Below are 18874 nucleotides of genomic sequence, written 5' to 3'. Positions count from 1 at the left end.
AGCATGACTAAGAATAATTTTGCTAAACACATAACAAATAAAAAGGTGCTATAAAAATTCAGGCACTTGTGAAAGCTTGGAACACCACACACTAGTGGAATGTTTCTGAAGTTAAAGAGACTAACAAGTCAAGGGCACTATTTTTAAATGCCCCAAATCTGTTAGTTCTAAATAGGAACAGAATATTTTCCCTTAAAGAAATTAGGCTTTTAAATTAATCTATGGTAAGAATGACATTTGAAAGTAAAAAAAAAAAAAAAAACAAAAAAAAAAAACTTCTTGAATGCAAGAAGAGCATCCAAAAAATTTAACAGCTTAAAATAAACCTCTTTCCTGTCTTCTCTCAAGCAATCTCCAAATGGACAGATTTCTGTGAATCTTTCCTAAAAACAATTTTCTTCTAAGTCTAGGCTCAAATCAGGACAAACTACGATCCAAATATATTTGGAGAAAAGCATAATCGATTTCATCAACAGGTTAGGACAGAGAGGACGTACACATCTTAATGGCAAAATCGGAATGACTTTCTACGCAGCTGGAGATTAGGTGTCTCCTCCCTATCTGTTCTCCTTCCAACTGCATTCAGACACCTCACTGTGAGCTCCGATCTCCTGGCTCCCTCTGGGTCACTTCTGAGCTGTACGGCAGCATGATGCTCATACAGTTTCTTGTTCGTATTCCAGGCTAATGCCGAGACCTGGCTGGAGGATGCTTATGGTAAAGTACAATAAATGAAGCCCGGTGCCTTCTCTATTCAGCAAAACATTCATTTTGCTGTAACAGGGGATTTCTGGGCTAAGGCCATTCTATGTAATCTTCCCCATAAGGTGTGGCAGAAGGCCAGGCGATGAAGGTGTGCGTGCAGGAGCTCCAGGCCCTTCTCCACAGGAATGGGCTACCTTCCTGGTAGGTAGGGACAGCGCGCACATGCCTACGGGCACTGTGCCATGTGATTTTCCAATTCTTCCTGTAATTACTATTAGGCTGGAGACTGCCAAGCAAGAAGGGCCAAGGATGTTACTATTATGATGGTCCATAGAACACAGTCCTTGCTCCTGATCCCCAGGGCTCTCTACAGAAGCAGCAACTTAGTACAAATCACACGGGCTCTAGAGATTCGGATCCCGTTCTTTCTCGTTTCACTTTCTAGTGACAGCTGGAGCAGCCACCAGAAGAACAAGCTCCTTTTCACCCCGACCTCAACCCCTGGGTTGTTTGTCCCTTTACTTAAGACACTATGATGATGAAGCAAGTAGGGAATGGAATCGCCCAGACGCATCCACTTCTTGCCCACTTTGCAGAGTTTTACATTTGTTTTGTCAGAAAAATAACAAGAGGAGATTTAGACTCTCATTTCCTAATTAAGGATGCTTGTGTCCATGGACAGGATAAATGGAGTCCTTTTTTGAAAACAAAACCGTCTTGGTCTTATTCTTCCTCCTTCTAAAGAAGAACACGCCAGCTCTTTGCCTGTTACTAGACATCCTGTATGCAGATCAGTTCAGAATACTTGTTGGGTATCTTAACACCAAAAGGAATATTCTTTCAGGTCAGACCCCAGAATTATTCCATTCCTTTCCACTGTCCCACCACACATGTTCCTTTCTCTTTGAAGTATTAGGCTACACTTCAAAAAGAGAAAAGCTCCGAAACATGATTTATCAACTTCTTAAAATAGAATTTGAAGAAGTGACTCCCCGATTAGTGGTAAGACAGCAAAAATAAACAGCAATGGAGTGATTTCAATGGCGACGATCTCATTAAGCTGCCCATTTCCAAATTTAGCCCGTAGGCAGTTTTTTTTAATTAAAAAATATTTTTAACCTGAATTCTTATTGGCTACGTGAAGTCTGGGTGGATTCTGAATTCTTGGAAGCCATTCTTTTTTCTTCTGTAAATTTATGCTATCCTTTAACCACTTCAAAATAAATTAAAAACTGGAAGGACGGAAATTCAGCCAAGCCAAATGAGACTCCAATAACTAATGCAAAGCTGACTTGTATTATGTAATTTCAAAATGGATGTTTCCTGTGTCTAACTGGCTTTTTGAGGTCCATATTTGGTGGTTCAGTTTAGTCATGGTGGAAGTGCTGTTATTCAGATCGCGGGGACAAAAGAATAATTAGAAAACGGTAACCCAACTTTTTTTTTTTTTTTTTTTTTTGAGTAAATGTTATAAAAGAAAATGTGGTTCATATAATGAATCAGCCTTTTGAGGCCAAGTGGCTGGACACCTGGTTTTAAAATACACTCTAGCTTTGAAAATATGGACGTTGGCTGAATCAGAATGGAGGCAAGTTCCCTTTGACTACTCTACAAGACCAAATGGAAATGGCTTGTTCGGAACGCAAAAAAAGCCAGAACCCAGGGGAGAAGCACGCCACTCCAAGAGCCACGAAGACACCATCACCTTACTGGTGTACTCACAATCAGATGACCCGGTGTGAGCGTGAGAGTTTGTCAGTGAATGTGTTGAGTGGATGAGGGCTGGGTCTGGAGACAAAACAGCTTCAAAGTTCAGGCAGGGAAGGCCCGGCTTGGCGCTGGATCCACCCGGCTGAGTAATCTCATTCTCCTCAGATGCCTTCTGGTTTTCAGCTGTCTTGGGTTTCTTCCTGAAAATAAACAAAGGGCCCTTTGAAGGAACTGACTGCATATTTGGGAAAAGGCATTTTTAGAATCTGTTAAAGATAACTTGATTTTTTTTTTTTCTGAGGGGGGATGGGAGGGAGTCCAGTATGTCCCTTGTTTTAAAACAAGCTGATTCTTGTTTTTTTCCCTCCAGTAATGGCCTAACTGGGAACACATGAAAGCATATGGGCCAAGCAAACAGCACCACATTTGGACTCTGTTGGCTGCATAAAAAGACCCTGTCCCAGAACTTTAGACAGATTGAGCTACGTATGGCTGACATTATCCAAGAAAGCATCCTTTTTTCCCCCTTAAGAGTTTTAACATGGTCTGGAAAAATACTAGTGGAGGTTTACCGTTCTAGCATTTGTCAGGAAGCTTAGAGACAGGACCCGTGGAGTAATGGGAGGAGCACTGGACTGGGAGTCAGGAGACTTGAGCTATGGTACTAGCTGTGCCTCTAACTTGCTGTGTGGCCTTGGGCACCTCACTTCACCTCTCTGGGCTTCAGTTTCCTCATCTGTAAAATAAAGGGCTTGGATTAGAAGGCCTTAAAGGTTCCTTCCAGCTTGAAGTTTCTATTCATGGAACGCATTATGGAACATTCAACTTTCTTGCTGTTATTAGATTTTACTTTAGATTAACACATAATTTCCAATCACAATCTAAATTTGCAGGCTATATAGATGAGAGGGTAGTGATGGAGGTTGTTGTTAAAGTAGCAAATGAAAAATGAAAAGATGAGCTTAGCTTCTAGCAGGTAAAGCGGTAAGGTGTCACACGGAGATCCTCTATTCCAAATCGTTACTCATCCAAAGCTGAAGATTCCCTTTGTTTGTTGATTTAGTACATGACTCTGGAGTATGGGAGGGTGACTGTGTGTTTGGGGTGGGAGGAAGAGATGGGTGAAGGGCACTAGAAAGTAATTATTGCCCACTGCTGCTTGAGGTCAGGAATAGGAAGCAAAAGAGCTCAGGTACCCGTCGGCTCTGGTGTCCTCCCTCTTCGGGACGATGAAACTGACATAAACACAGAAATACTTAGCTGACACTGCATGTACCTTAGGTCCCAGCCAAACCGGGTTATTAGTCATACCCTGCACATGCCCTCCAATTTCCTTGGCTCTGTGCCTCTTTCTATCATTATGTGGATGGTGACCAGAGAAATTATTTTATTTTGTTTTTCGGTGGAAGACTTTGTGTGCAACAGAATTTGTTGTAAGTAGCTTTGTTTCCATGTTTTTCTTGTTTCTATAAGCCTGGCAATGGACTTGTCATACAGAATATTTTGTATCGGAATTTGCTGTACGGGGTAGTTAAATCTGCCCTCGCAGAATATGGTGTTATGATTAGCATGCTGTGTTTCTGGTCCAACAGGTTGTGAAATCAAATCTGCTTTTTCAGAGGGCAGGAGGCAGAGATAGCATGGTAAAGATGAAGAGAGAGGGGAAGCTTTCAGACATATTTTTCAGCATGGAGTAGGCCAATATAAGAGAAGCAATGAATTGCAATGCTTTACCAATTGTTTGTTGGATGGGTGACGATGGAACCGACCCCAAGTCTTGAGTGTCTACGTGGACCTCCAAAGCCCGGTTTCTGGTGTTCAGTTTAAGAAAATATCCAAGATCAAAGTCTCCAAAGCTCAACTCTTCTTTATTCTTGGAAACCAGTGCCCCCTCTCAGACCCCTCCCTATTTCCATCACTGTTGTCTGTCACCCGCTTTGTCATCAGGTTGGAAACTGTAGGTGAGTAACACCCTTCTCTGACTTAAAGCCAATTCATCAAGTCCTGACAATTCTGTTTCCTTCATATTTTTTCACATCCATGTTTCCTTTCCATTTCCACCACTATCACCTTAACAGTTTTATTTAGACTGTTGTTTATTTACTGGCTCTCTATCCTCTTTGACCTCTCGGAGAAAATCAGTTTAGCCCAGCACCCCAAATGAGTCCTAAATATGCTCTAGCATATAGACCACATGTTGGCCACACAGGACTCTCAAAGTTCTTGAAAATTCCCAGAACGTCTTGGGGTATCTACATCCTTGGCTCTACATCTTTGTTCAAGTTAGTTCCCTCGCTTTGAATGTCCCTTTTCCAACTCTGTTGAAGTCATATTTATCCTTCTTACTTATTAAAGGTTGTCTCCACCTTGTAACTGTCTTGATTTACCTCTACCAGATGGAATGTCTCTTTCTGAAATTCAACTCCGTCCCACCTTTCTCTGAAATTCCAAAAAAATCTATACTTCTCCCTATTTTACTCGCTAAGTTTTGTTTCAATAGTAGTTATTTACGTGGTTATCCGCCCCCCCATGAGACTGTAAACTCTCTGAGAGAAAATGTCTTAGTTATTTTTTAATTCCCTGTGTTCATCCTTTCTTTCCTTCCTTCTTCCCTCGCACCATTCATCTAGTCACATATTCATCTTAAAATATCATGCACCTATGGTGTGCCAGGATAGGTTAGGGAATGCAGCAAGCCTGGTTGCTATCCTCTCGGAGTTTGCTCTCTAGTGTGTACTGTTAAGCAGAGTAGCTTCGACAATGCTGTCATTCGAGGGGTGCCTGGATGGCTCAGTCGGTAAGCATCTGCCTTCGGCTCAGGTCATGATCCCAGGGTCTTGGGATCGAGCCCCGCATCGGGCTCCCTGCTCTGGGGGATGCCTGCTTCTCCCTCTCCCACTCCCCCTGCTTGTGTTCCCTCTCTCGCTGTGTCTCTCCCTGTCAAATAAATAAATAAAATTTTTAAAAGAAATTTTAAAAAAGCTGTCATTCAATATTTGTTTGTTGATGGAGTGAAGCAGAATAGAATTCAAGGTATATTTTGAGAATAGTCATCGTCTAAATCCCAATTAAGTTTCCCTATTCTTTTGTTTTGTTTTTATTTATTTGAGAGAGAGACGGAGAGAGCACAGAGGGAGAGTGAGAGGGAGAAGCAAACTCCCCAGTGGGCAGGGAGCCCGATGCGGGGCTCGATCCCAGGACCCCAGGATCACTACCAGAGCTGAAGGCAGACGCTTCACTGACTGAGCCACAGGAGCCCCAAGAGTAGGACCATTTTGCTTAACAAAGCTGGACTGGTCCTCACGAGTCCTTTAAATATCAGGATGAAATACTAATGGTAGATATCACTTAACAGAAAAACTCTTTTTTTTTTTTTTTAATATTTATTTCTGATGCTTACTGACAAGGCCTTGGCTAGTTTTGGATTTCTGTTTCAGGAAATTGAAAAAGCCCTCTTTCAAACATGAGTATATGACCAAACAACCAACATTACTTTTTTAACACTGCAAAAATGGTATTGTTCTTTATATAAATGCCCTTGCTTTCTTCCCTAAATTTGGTCCTGCTTCCTACCTGGCATTTTATTCCACACCCTCCTGTCTGTTGTCTCAAGGACCACCTATGGAGAACACTAGCAGTACAGAGGCACTGGAAGTCACCTCTACCAATGAAAATATTGAAAAGTCAACCTTCTGGCTCACCCCCTCATTTGCTCATCCTGATACCACTGGGCTTTTTCCACCTGCACAGATAACGGAGAGCCACCAACTGTCCTTAGAAGCAATCCATTTCTCATCTCACCCTCTCTGATAGTTCTGCTGGACTCCTTTTTCTGGAGCCGAGAAACACTGAAACGTAGCAGCAGTCTGTCCAGACATGCACAGGTGCTGTGATGTTGCCCCGTTTTTGCAGGTGATAGTTTATTAAGGAGGAAAAGGCAAGTCCTGCAGTAATTAACTGAAAATACCTTCTTTGGTTGTGCAGAAAGAATCGTATAAACATGGCACATCTGAGGGCAAGTCTGTCCAAGCCTCCATGGCTATGCATTATTCCCTGGAGCCTTTAGAGGGCAGCAGCACACAGGCTACTTGGGCCGCACGTGGGAGAGGCAAACTCCCGACCAGACCAGAACCTTCCTCCCGGTCACCATGCCAAAGGTTGGTTTGCCAAGCTCTGGCCGCTCAGCCTCTTTCTTTCTTTACAGTTCTCCTTCTCCCTCTCTCTCTCTCTCTGTCTCTCTCTCTCTCCCTCTCTCCCTCCCTCCCCCAATGTTAAAATTATACACTCTGATGAAGTCGCCCCTCAACCGGAAAATGAAAGCTCCAGTGAAAAAGTTAGACAAGCCAACAACAAGAAAGAAAGAAAGAAACCGGGAGAAAGGGGAAAGGGGGCTGGTGAGGGGGAAGGATTTAAGAACAAGAAAAGGGCAGATGTTTCGTAAATATATGCAAAGCAAAACTGGGTGTACCCTGAACACTTCCACAGAGAAACAGACCAATCATTGTGCACTTCCTCCCGCCACACTGGTGGAACTCTGCGCTCAAAAAAAAAAAAAAAAAAAAAAGTGTGGCTGCAGGCACCTGCCTTTCAAACGGTCAGTTCTGACATCCTCACTGAAGATCTCCCAGTTGTCCAAAGAGAACAAAAACATTTTCATCTCCCCACTGCAAACATTTCTCTTAGAGAAGAACTGGAAAGGCGTTTTAAGGTGACTGGTGGCTGGTTTTTTAACTCTCACTGTGCTGGTCCTGGCAACAAGTTTTGGGCTGAAACATAGCAGTGAGTGAGGTTGTGGATGATGTTGGCTCTTTCCTTACTAGACATATTGCATGTGGAAAGAAATATGCATTGAAACATATTGATGAGATAGTAGGTATCAGGCATGTTAAATGCGTGGAAATTAACCAGATCGGTGGCATTTGATGTATATATTTCACACTTCTTTGCACATATTGCACACATACAGTGATGGCAATGCTTTCTACAACATATGGAAAATAAATATTTTATCTGTGTGAGCTCTTATCAGGCTCCCGGGGCTGTTGAGAGGAGAGTGCTCTCTTCTATCTCCCTCTCCCAATTTTCTCTCTTCACTGCCCCCCCACCCCACCTCTCCTGCACATTAACATGCCTTCCACTTATCAGCCTGCTGGATAGGAAAGAATTAGTCAAACCTCCTTTTGATAAATAATTACTCAGTCATTGAATCATGACAATTTAGACCCACAATGCCCTTCCCCCCCCCCTTTTTTTGTTTGGAATGGTAACCATTTCTTTATTCTCTTTCCCAACAAAACATTGAAAAGGCTCAGGAGAGTGTTTGGGGAGGGGATCAGAGAGCAGAGGTGTAACAATGCCCCCCCAACCCCACCGCCAATGAAATCCAGCTCTACCATCAAGTATCTGAGTGCCCTAGGCAAATTATTGTGCTTCTCTGGGCCTCAGTGGAAATAATGGGGTAATAATACCTACCTCCTTGGGCTGATGTGAGGATTAAATGAGATAATTCGTGTCAAGCGATTGGCAGAGTGATGGCACATGGTCAGTGCTCAATGATGGTAGCTCTGAGAGAGCATCAGTTCTATGGTTTTCGTCAGCTATAAGGAGGCACTTCCTCGACCTTAGTAATCTTTTTTAATGTCTAGACTTCGTCAGGGACAAATGGACTGTCATTGTAGCAAAGGCAAAAGAATGTAAGGATAAGCAATCTCTTCTTGAACACTTTGATCTTACTGTATCACGCTCCCGACACTTTCTGTTCACTTGTTTGTCATTGCTCTTGCTACACCAAGAGCCCCTCTCGAACTTGAGGGTCAAGCAAGCTACACTGGGCCCTGGAAGCCCATCAAACCTGGGCACTATGGTCTGTGCGTCGAAGCCAACCTTTGGCACTCACGCTTATCACGTCTCCTTACAATTTATCCTTTTACTACTTGGTCTAATGTTCTCAGATCAATTTAAGATGTTTTCGTAATTAAAACATTTTATTCTCTCAATTTTTTCAATTTTCTTGGCAAGGCTGATTTATAATGTTTTTCAGTGTATGTCTCCCTCGCTGTATCAGTCAGGATCCGGGCAAGAAACAGTGGGCACACTCAAAGGTTTTAGCTGGAGAGAGTTTAATATAAGGACTGTATAGTGAGGTACAGAGGAGGTAGTGGGGTGCTCAGGGCGGGGTGAAGCGCCATGCTGTGAATGTCAGCTTTCAACGGTTAAATCCAAGGGGCAAGGAAGGCATGGCATTCTCGGAGTCTAGTCAGAACTGCAGTTAGGAAGGGGGGTGCATTGCCCTCACTCTCCTCCTACCAGCACATCCTTTACTGATGTTCCTTTCGGCCCAGTTCAAAGGGGGAGAGAGCCTGGGAGTGCAGTCCAGAGAGGCCGGCCTCCTGGGCCACATATCAGGGCAGAGAAGGGCTCTGGGGTTTTGTGTGTGTACAGAGGGGATACTAATCAGTGGACCTCTTCTTTCCCTTCTCCGTTTCCTTCACCCTTCCGTCTCAATTTTACTTTCTGGAAAGAAAGACACAGCAAAATAAAGTGAAGTCAGTTCTCTCAGCGTCCATGTACCTATTTTGTCTATTTGCCATTTATGGGGGAGAAAGCTGAATGCGGGCTCCGTGAGAGCAGGGATTTTTGTGTGTTTTGTTGGCGGCCACATCCCTAGTTCCCAGAACAGTGTCTGACACAGAGTAAATTGCCCAGTGAATTTCAGTGGGTCGAGTAAATATATTCACTTCTGCTATGCCAGACATTATACGCATATTATTTCATTTAATTATCACAACAATCCAGAGAAGTAGGCAGGGCTGCTGAGTATGGTTGTGTAAGTGGTCTGGGAGTGGGTAGGTTTTAAAATCTAACACTTGTCCCCTCCCTTCCCATCCCTAAGCCTTGAGACCTGGTCCAGGGCACTGTCAACCCTGGACACATTTTTGTAATTAGTCCACATTTTTATAGTTTATTCACCTTATTGGTTTTGTACCTAGCCAAGTGCAGAAACTTTATTGTTGTTTCTTCTTTAAATATGAGAGAGCTTGCAAAGATTAGAGCCTAATCTGTCCCTGGTAGGACCTGTAAGCCTGAAAGCAGGTACTGGTGTTGGGCACAGGTAAAATGCTTCCTAGGGCAGAAACAGATGCTCACTGGTGGGACTCCCTATGATTTTCAGGAAAGCGTAGGTCCTGATTCCTGGGTGTGGATTTGAGTTCTCTGCAAGAAGGTAGGAGCGGTAAAGACTCTTCCCTCTTCCAAAGGCTACCGATCCTGGGGACCCTGACTACACCCTAGCACAGCTGTGTTACTTGCCCTAGTATAGTTACCCTGTAATGCAGAGAAACCCAGAAAACCATCCAGACGTGGGAATTTCTAAGGCACTCCTTGCACTTCAACTTGAGGATGAATGAATGAAGGTGTCTATACAAGCAAGTTCCTCACATGGGTATGGAGAAACTATTTTTGATCTTCCGTCGTGTCTTTAGTCCCCAGCCCCTGAACCCAGTAGTACTGCAGATGACTCTGGTGGTCCCCATCTCCGTGCTGGCCAGGCAAGCCTGCCTGTCACCTACACGTCCACTGCCACTAATTACAATCCAGGTGACTAAAAGCATTAAAGGGGAACAGCAATGCAAAACAAAACAAAACAAAAACTCTGGCTTTGTCCCTTTGTGTATGATTTATGCCCAAATAGCTAAAGACATAGAAAATATGAATGTGAAAATCCTACCCGAAAGCCTAACAGGGATGTTACTCTCCCAGGGTTAGCATTTCCCAGTAGCAGAGAGGTCTATAAAACACCATCCCATGACCCGCCTCATACCATAGATAGGAAAACCTGAGAATACAACTAGAACGAGGTTTTGTCTTAAAATGTATAATTAAGCTGTTTTGCATGCATAGCCTCTAAATAATTTAACTTTCTGGCTTTTTCAGTTAAAAAAAAAAGGCATCTCTTCATCTGTTACTTTTAGCAATGGTTAATGAATAGTTGATATCAATCTTTCGTAAGTATTGTCCTGGAGGCATCATGCCTCATATCCCAACCTATTTGTGCACCTTGCCCTGTATTCTCCGACATAAATGTCTGACATAGAGGGAACTCAACCACACGCACAGAGCCATGCATCCAGAGGGCAGGGCTGAGCTGGAAGCAATGGGTGAGAGATGCGGCTGAAGGAGCCCCGAGTCCCCAGCGAGGGCCTTGGCCCCCGAAAGGAGCAAGGGCATTAGCTCAGAGATGCGACTCAGACAACAGAGAGATGCCAAGGAGGAAAGCTGGCCCCCAGACCTGACCAGGGTGTCATGAAATGACAAGTTGCGGTGAGATTCAACAGAGTGGCACAGGAGGTGACAAGGGGCCAAGAGATCGGCTGGGAGCTGCCACCACTTCCGGCGCGGGTGCAGACGACCAAGCAGAACAGTGCCAGGCCCCGCCAAGGATGCCAGGATCCGGCCCCGCGTCATCTGGTGAGGAGGCGTGCTGCTGCTCGGGGCAGGTGCTGCAGGCTGGCAGCCGAGGGCCACCTCGGGCTCCTCAGCCTCGAGTCTTGTAGCCCCACCGCGATCAAGACCTGAAGCCATCTACAGCTGCATCTGCGTCTACAATTGTGTGAGGGTGTTTGTTTTTTTGTTTTTTTTCCAAATTAAACTGAGTGAACTGAGAAGCCTTTCACTGGAGGCATAATGTACTCACAGTAGTTTCCAAATAAATGGTGTCACTCTTCAGGTAAATCACTCCAAGGCTTGGGCCTAGTGCAGATGTTCATTGGGGCAGGGAACAGAGAGCGGTGGCATCTAGAGCAGACAAGGAAGAAAGATAAGGCCGTTAAATGACAGGTGATGGTGATCAGTCCCGCTGATGGAGACAGAACTGTGGGACTTGGGGGACAGTCCGGTCCTGCACCTTTGCACCAGAGAGGGCCGGCCAGGGGAGGCCGAGGCAGAAGAGAGGATGTCGCCCAGGCTCCATTCTCAGCATGCCCACCTGATGGCGGGGGTGGTCCAAGATCTTCCACAGCACCCTGTCTGTACAGACGCAGCACATTTGGTGGTGGGGACATGGAAGCCGAGGTGGAGGGTGGGGGCGGGGGGCAGTGTCCTTCAACCTTGCCACAGCCGACGCTTCTGCTGGTGTTCTCGACTCCACTGTAGCCTCTCCTGCTGTAGCGCCCAGTTCTTACCTGCTCTGGAAACGCCACTGACCCGCCCACGTTCTGAGCTCCTGCCGAGTCTCTGCCTTTCACTACAAAGTCTCTGCCATCTCCTGTGTCCTCTAACACGTGGCACTCACCCTTAGGGGCTGCAGGGCTGACCACTGTCTGTCTCCAGCCTCACACCCAGAGGTCCTTCCCTAGGCCTTGCCCTTTTGGCCACACCGAGCCCCGATGACCACATTATTCCCGAAACTGTCCTCCCTTCTTGCTGGGATCCTGCATTTTCCTGACTTTCCTTCCACTACTCGGCTCTCTCTTCTGCCTCCTTCACTGGCTCATCTTCATTCTCCTAAATGTAGATATTCCTCAAGATTCTCTTCTCAGTCTTTGCCTACACCCACCCTGCAAGACCTCAACAATTACTTCTCCATAGAGAACACCCACATGGCTATCTTCAGTTCCTGCTTGTCTGCAGAGCTCCAGATCCACATTATTAATAATCTCTGGTTATTGGTTCATTCACTCATTTGCTTGTTCATTCATTCATTCACCCATTCATTCATTCAGTGTTTGCATAGCATCGCTCAGGCACCTGGAAAAGATGAATAAGACAGGGCCTCTAACTCTGAGAAGCTCACACCTCCATCAAATACAGCACAGACACTTCTAATTCAGAAAGTTTAAAACAGAAATCATTGTCTCTCCCTCAAAATATGTTCCCATTTCCTGCCATGGTCCATTTCCTACCATCTTTACCCAGTTACTTGGTCCTACAATGGAGGAGTCATCTTTAATTCCTCCTTTTCTTTTGCTTCTCATATCCAATCAGCTGCCAAGAGATTAGAGGCTGTGCTTCCTAAATCAATACCTACTCTCTCTCCCAACACCTATTTATCCCTTTGTCATCTGTGCCAGGACTTTTGTGAGAGCCTCCCAATGGCTTCACTTCTTCCAGGTTCTTTTTATCTTTAGCCCATCCTTTACATCAATACCACATTAATTTTTCTTAAGTACCACTCTAAACATATCATTCCTTTGCTCTTTGCCTACTGGACTAAATTCAAACTTCTCAGTTTGGCATTCAAGGCCCCTACAATATAGACCCAGTCTAATTTCCACTCTTTATAGTCCATTCCACACCGCAGAGAAGTCCCACTCTTTCCCATCCAAATGCCACCTCATTATGAAACATCTCCCCAAGGAAAGTGCCCTAGTTGAGTCCTCAAGCACTTTCTGCACTACTCCCTTTGCATGTCCTATGGACTCTAGTAATTACTTGTGTAATTTGGCTCCCCCCTCTATAAGCTCCTAGGAAGCAGAGATAATTTTTACTTCCTGTACCCTATAGTATGCAATGCCTTGCACAGAGATTGGCGCTCGGCTGATGTCTGCTGAACCAAAGTTAAAAGGAATCAAGACTCTTGCTTAGAGTCATGGAAACTGAGACTGAATTGGAAAGACCTGAAAGCTCATCGCCTCTCATTTTCCAAATGAGATTAAGGGAACTGACTCGCTCAAGGCCACATCCTTGCTCTTGGCCGAGCAGCAATAACTGATAGAAAAGGTCACAGATCTTTAAATATCTATCAGCGCATGCTCGGCACCAACAGGCCCAGCAGACCATCCACAGTCACCAGACCAGAGACAGTGAGGGGTTCACGGGGTGCACAGCCAGCAAGGATATACTGGGTTCCAAAAGATAAAGAAATTTTTTTTTTTAAAGATTTTATTTATTTATTTGAGAGAGAGAGAATGAGAGACAGAGAGCACGAGAGGGAAGAGGGTCAGAGGGAGAAGCAGACCCCCGCTGAGCAGGGAGCCCGATGTGGGACTCGATCCCGGGACTCCAGGATCATGACCTGAGCCGAAGGCAGTCGCTTAACCAACTGAGCCACCCAGGCGCCCAAGATAAAGAAATTTGTTTCACTGATTCACTTCAATAAACTGAAATAATAAATATCCTTTTATAGATAAATAATGTTAAAAAATGAGGGTGGATTTAAAGAACAAGGAAGCAAACCTTTCTAACACTGTCAGCGGAAACAGTTATGACAATATTGCAAATGCCACCGGGGTGATAAACAGGGTGAAAAGCAGGATGAAGGAATTTCTCATGCTTTAGAAAAGCAGTGGGTTCAGCTGAAGTTCTTGGTTGAAAACATGCCACAGTGATTCTATGGTTAAATTCTGACCTCGTGGAAACAGAGGCCATTGGCAGTCCCGCTACGACACAACCCACGTCCGTGTGTCTTCTCCACCTAGTCTTGCCCAGGATTGATCCTATAAGTTTGTTTAAATTTTCACGGATTTTTCTTTCACTGTATCACCAATTTACTTGCGGAAACACATAGGCGAGTGCTCCCAAGGCTCCCAACTTTCTTCTCTTCTTTTCCTCCCATGATAGAAGTACTCACTGTTTAATCTCCTTTCTATCCTCATCCTCAAACAGAATCCTTTCCTCTTGCCCAAAGATGAAGAGTTCCTTCCCCCCCCCTCAGAAAATATGGTTTACCTAGGTGAGAAAACCAGACTTTTCTAGGGAATCTCGGTAGTGTTTACTTGGCCAGAAAAGCTCAGCTCTTAAATGTGAGCCTCCAGTACTATAGGACTTATCTGCCTCTCCCAGGCAAGTACTTACTGTTACTCACCAGAGGAAAAACTTGTTACTATCAATCAGAGGCTTTTTGGCCAGTGTGGGGGAGCCAAGCTATGCACTGAGACATCCATTCAATAGCAACATCCAAGTAGCCACATAAACAGCAAATGGGGCTCAAGAGCTCTCTATAGTTCTTACTAAACCATCTTATGGCTGGACAGGTTATCAACACTTCACCAGACACGGCTTCCTTCTCTTTTCTCCCCCTGGCAACTCCATTAAAATGATAAAGTATATCACTGACCGATATGTCTAGTACATTGCAATGAAAAATCACCTGGAAGCATACAAATCCATTGTGTAATTAGAGAAGTGTACATTTTAAATATGCCTAACATTTGGTTTAAATTGTGCATTTTATAATTAAATGGAGATATAATCTTTCTGTCCTTTAATCAAACTCCTCCCCACATCCCGCTGCTATAATCTTCCTTTCATTTTTTGGCAAACGGTCATCTCTCCCCCTCTCCTTACTTCCCCACATGCCTCAGCACACACCTAGGGGTCTATTAATCAGAACTACTGCCTAGTGTGTCATGTTTTATTGCTTAAAGGGTGGGTATGCTCTAAAAAAGACTCCTTGAAAATGACTTCATGAGGTTTCATATTTATTCTATTGCAATGACTCCCATATTCAATGTACACAGTTTTTAAGTCAAAAGATAATTCTGAGAGGCTGCTGGGTCTACACATTTTTCCCAGAGTCTGGAAATCCAGCTGTTCTCTCTGCCTCTTACATCATCACTGTAATAAAGAATCTGCTCTTGGATCCCAGCTGGCAACGTTCTTGATGGTGTCAGAGGCAGAGGAGACGGTGGGTCATTTCCATCCAGTCTGTTTTATTGTTGACGTCTCTGCAGCTCTGTCTTGGAAGCCCTCAGAGAGCAGAGCTGTTATGTAACATACTGCCACACATCACTACAAGGAATTTTCTGTGGAGGTCTCACTTCAGTGTGGCTCTTCCCATTCTTTGGAAATCACACCAGATCATCCTAAAATGAGAGATGGGGCCTTCATGACGAAAGCTCACAAAAAAGGTAATAGTAACAATAATAGCTACCAGTTGTTACATGTCTACATTTTGTCAGGGACTGCATGGGGGAATTTTTACATGTAAATACATTCTCACTGAATCCTCACAGCAATATTGTGTTGGAGGTATAAGCATGCCCATTTTACAGATGAGGAAAAGTGAGACTAAGAGAGCTCAATTATCCATTCTGTGGATAGTGAGGTCAGAATTCAAGGTCAGATCTGAGCCAGATCTCTCTTACTTTAAGTCAAGGGTGGGGGGCAGGGGTGTTTTGTTTTTTGTTGTCGTTTTCTTCTTACTATACAACAACTGTTCCAACACAGCATGACACATTTCTAGTTCCCACTGTGACCTCGGCACAAGAAAGACGCTTATGCTATTTCCATGATTATTCAGACTGGCAGCACAGACCTCAGGTGAAGGAACTCTTTCAGAATCAATAAGTAAAATTCCTTCCTAACTCCTTTCTATTTGAAGATGAGAACATCTTTTAACGGTCTTCTCAGACTCTAATGAACAAATGAATCATGCAGGATTTCTGATTCAGCATGTCTGGGATTGAGTCTGTGATTCTGCATTTCTAGAAAGCTCCCAGGTGATACTGATGACACTGGGTTGGGTACCACAGGTCTTATGTCTGACACTCGCCATCCTACTGTTTTTGAAGGAGCAGTTCAAGCTGAATAACTTGGCTAACAGCTCACACGGCACGACTGGCTTCTGATTCTGGGCCAGTTTGTCAGGTCATCAGGCATTAGACAGAATTCAAGGAGTTTCTGGCATAGAGCACATCATGGGGAAAAAAAAAAAATTGTTCCTGGATCCCCCAGGGCTCTACTACCCCCCATTGGAAATTAAAATGGTAATGTCTCTAACATGTAAAGTTCCTATTTTTTACGTTATTGTTATTTTTAACAATAATTATCTGGTAATAATTCAAATAACACCTTTCCTCTGAGAGATTCAATGAGCTTTACTAACCTTAATTGTCTAACAGAAATTCCCAGGTGTAGCTAAAGCTGTTTCAAAGATCACAGTAAATTTAAAATTGTTCCACTTTCCTCCTTTCTTTGCCCCACATGTAGTGATGAATTAGTGGTGAAGGTTTACTAATTGGCAAAGACCCACTGTCTCATAATATGAGGCATCAGAAATTTGGTAAAGGTAGGGTAACTCTAAGACATAATCAGCAGAGAAGTGGTGGTAGGGCACAAAATACTGGTGAGAGAAAAAAGGAGGGAGAGTTAAGGGGAATAGGAGGATGAAAAGAGAAAGTGAAATGATAGAACTAGCTGGATGACCTTGGATGAGTCATTTAACCTCTAGGTGGCTCAGCTTTTCCATCTGTAAGAAAATGTGGATTTTATGATGTTTAATGGAACTTAAACCTCTAATAGTCCCTGAGAAGAAAGATGTGGGAATTAAGTAGCTCAGCAACCTGTTAAACCATTACACCTGTAAAGAAATCTATTTGACTTAACTTATTAACTAATTACCTGAAATGAATTCCCAAGTCTACATCACTAACCCACAGCCCCTCACCCCCCCACCTCTCTGGAAAGTGGTGAGAAAAACCATTTAATGAAGAAGGCACCAAAGGTTTCATGGCCAGACAAACTAATCATCAACCCCATCTTCAGCTTTCCAATGCTATAAGAAATGTTTTACTTTAAAATATTTTAGCTCCTTTAAAAAAACATTTTAGCTCTTTGATTAACCACTAGTTAATACCCATGTCCAGAAGAAATACCTCTGATGGCTTGAAGACCCCTGGGATGGCCCTGCCAATAGAAGGTCCTGCTGTTTGTCACATTAAATCTATGTTAATTTTCTCCATAGAGACCTCTGGATTCCTCTTTGACAATTCACAAACTCTGTTAATAACACCTGCATGTCCCAGGAGACTTAGAGCTATCAGGTACAGTTGATTCTTGTTTTTAAAATAAGAGATCTTTGGGATCAGGTGAGAGATATCTATCTCGATACATACATACATGTCATATACACATATGCAGACACACATACACTGATGGTAATCATTTTTCTGGCTTTAATGAGTAACTGGTGATGGGAACTCCTTCTCTAAGTCACTTGACACTGGAATCTTCCCGATCAGAAAGCCTGCCACAGGTCCTGGTTATAAGGTCATTTTAAACTATGTAATGAGGATTCCAACATGGACATGATTTATGGTGCAGCACGTTATTTGTGTTATTTCAGAGTTATCTATACCTTGCTTCTTGCACTGAGGACGTTTTCTGGACTAGTCATTATAGTTTGTGGCTAAATGGAGAAACAGGTACCAAGAAATTTCAAAATGACATTACCCTGGAGAACACACCATCACTGTCTCCAAAGTGAACATCACTCCCCTTTTCCTGCTTCTATCACTTCCACAGAACCATTAACTAAATGCTGACTGTGTGGCAGGTACTGTGCTTGGCACTTTCCATACATTATTTAACTTTCTTTTTTTTCCTAAGATTTTATTTATTTATTTGAGAGAGAGACAGAGATAGCAATAGAGACAGCGAGAGAGAGCACAAGTGAGGAGGAGAGGGAGAAGCAGGCTCTCAGCTGAGCAAGGAGCCCGATGCGGGACTCGATTCCAGGACCCTGAGACCATGACCTGAGCCGAAGGCAGACGCTTAACTGACTGAGCCACCCAGGTGCCCTGTTTAACTTTATTTCTTATAATCACTCTTTAAGGGTAGGAATTCTATTCTGATTTTATAGATGAGGAAACTGACATTTAGGAAAGTAGAAATATCTACGCTAGATCATAAAGCCAGAGGGTAGCAAAGCAGGGCTTTAAGGCCAGGTTTTAACCACAGTGCTCTATGTCTTAATCTACAGCTAGCTTGTGCTCTCCTGCCTGCATCCCAGTCTTGTTCACTGAGGTCCTTGCCAGAGGTTTGTATTATACTCTCCATCATGGTCCTCTGCTGCCTTCTTGAACCTGTTTTTAACTTTCTCCAAAATCTTCTACATTTGACTTATGTTTTCCCTCTCTACTTTGATCGATACTTCAGTACAAAACTCATTACCATTTTCTCCATGAGCTTTACCATCATCTTCTCCAGCTACTTTATCCCTCATCTTCATTCCAATGTACTCTTGCCACTTCACATTTGACATCAAGTATTCCAATCCCAGCTTGAGAACTCCCCTTTCTCAATGCCTAAGGAATCTCCTCTTTTCTCCTGGCCCATTAGTCAGCTCCTGCTAGCTTCACTGGATGTCTTTGTCCAGCCTGACCTTACTCTATGATCAATCATTTCAATGCTGTTCTCAATAACCCTCCAGATTTCCTTGCTCCCTGACCTTCTGTATACAAGGTCTTTTCTCATGTTCCTCAACCATGAATTCATATCACCACATCATTCTCTTCTGCTCTCAGTACAAAACATGACACATGCATGTCATCTCGACCCTCACTCCTGCTCAGGGTTGCTTCTAAATACAAGCCTATAGTAGTTTTTCTTATTATGTCCTACTTTACCAAGGCTGTTCTCCATTCTCTTCTTCAGTTTATGACTTTGCCTCCTACATGGGTAAGACGGTCTAGACTATCCAGTGTAGTAAGCTTATTGGCTCTCATCTCCTTGCCCAATATCT

At 43.7% G+C, this 18874-nt stretch overlaps 1 protein-coding gene across 32 annotated transcripts in view; it reads right to left on the bottom strand.

Moving 5' to 3' along the window:
* The window catches only part of ZBTB20 (zinc finger and BTB domain containing 20), a 764927-nt gene that overhangs the window by 62098 nt on the left and 683955 nt on the right, over window positions 1-18874 (bottom strand). For 27 of the 32 annotated variants that reach the window (XM_081833712.1, XM_081833672.1, XM_081833682.1 and 24 more), the window contains 3 exons: window positions 11108-11208; window positions 2988-3151; window positions 2428-2615 (listed from right to left, as the gene is read on the bottom strand). In XM_081833712.1, coding sequence (XP_081689838.1) covers window positions 2428-2615; window positions 2988-2998 — 199 coding nt within the window. In that variant the 5' untranslated portion in view covers window positions 2999-3151; window positions 11108-11208. Of the gene's footprint in view, window positions 1-2427; window positions 2616-2986; window positions 3152-4149; window positions 5263-11107; window positions 11209-18874 lie in introns of those variants that run through there. The other 5 variants (XM_081796727.1, XM_081796734.1, XM_081796739.1 and 2 more) reach the window with 3 other exon arrangements.

The sequence above is a fragment of the Leptonychotes weddellii genome, chromosome 1, assembly GCF_054177405.1.
Source record: "Leptonychotes weddellii isolate Sample4059 chromosome 1, ASM5417740v2, whole genome shotgun sequence".
Lineage (NCBI taxonomy): Eukaryota > Metazoa > Chordata > Mammalia > Carnivora > Phocidae > Leptonychotes > Leptonychotes weddellii.
The sequence above is the reverse complement of the archived record's forward strand: the minus strand, read 5'-3'. Positions and strand labels throughout refer to the sequence as shown.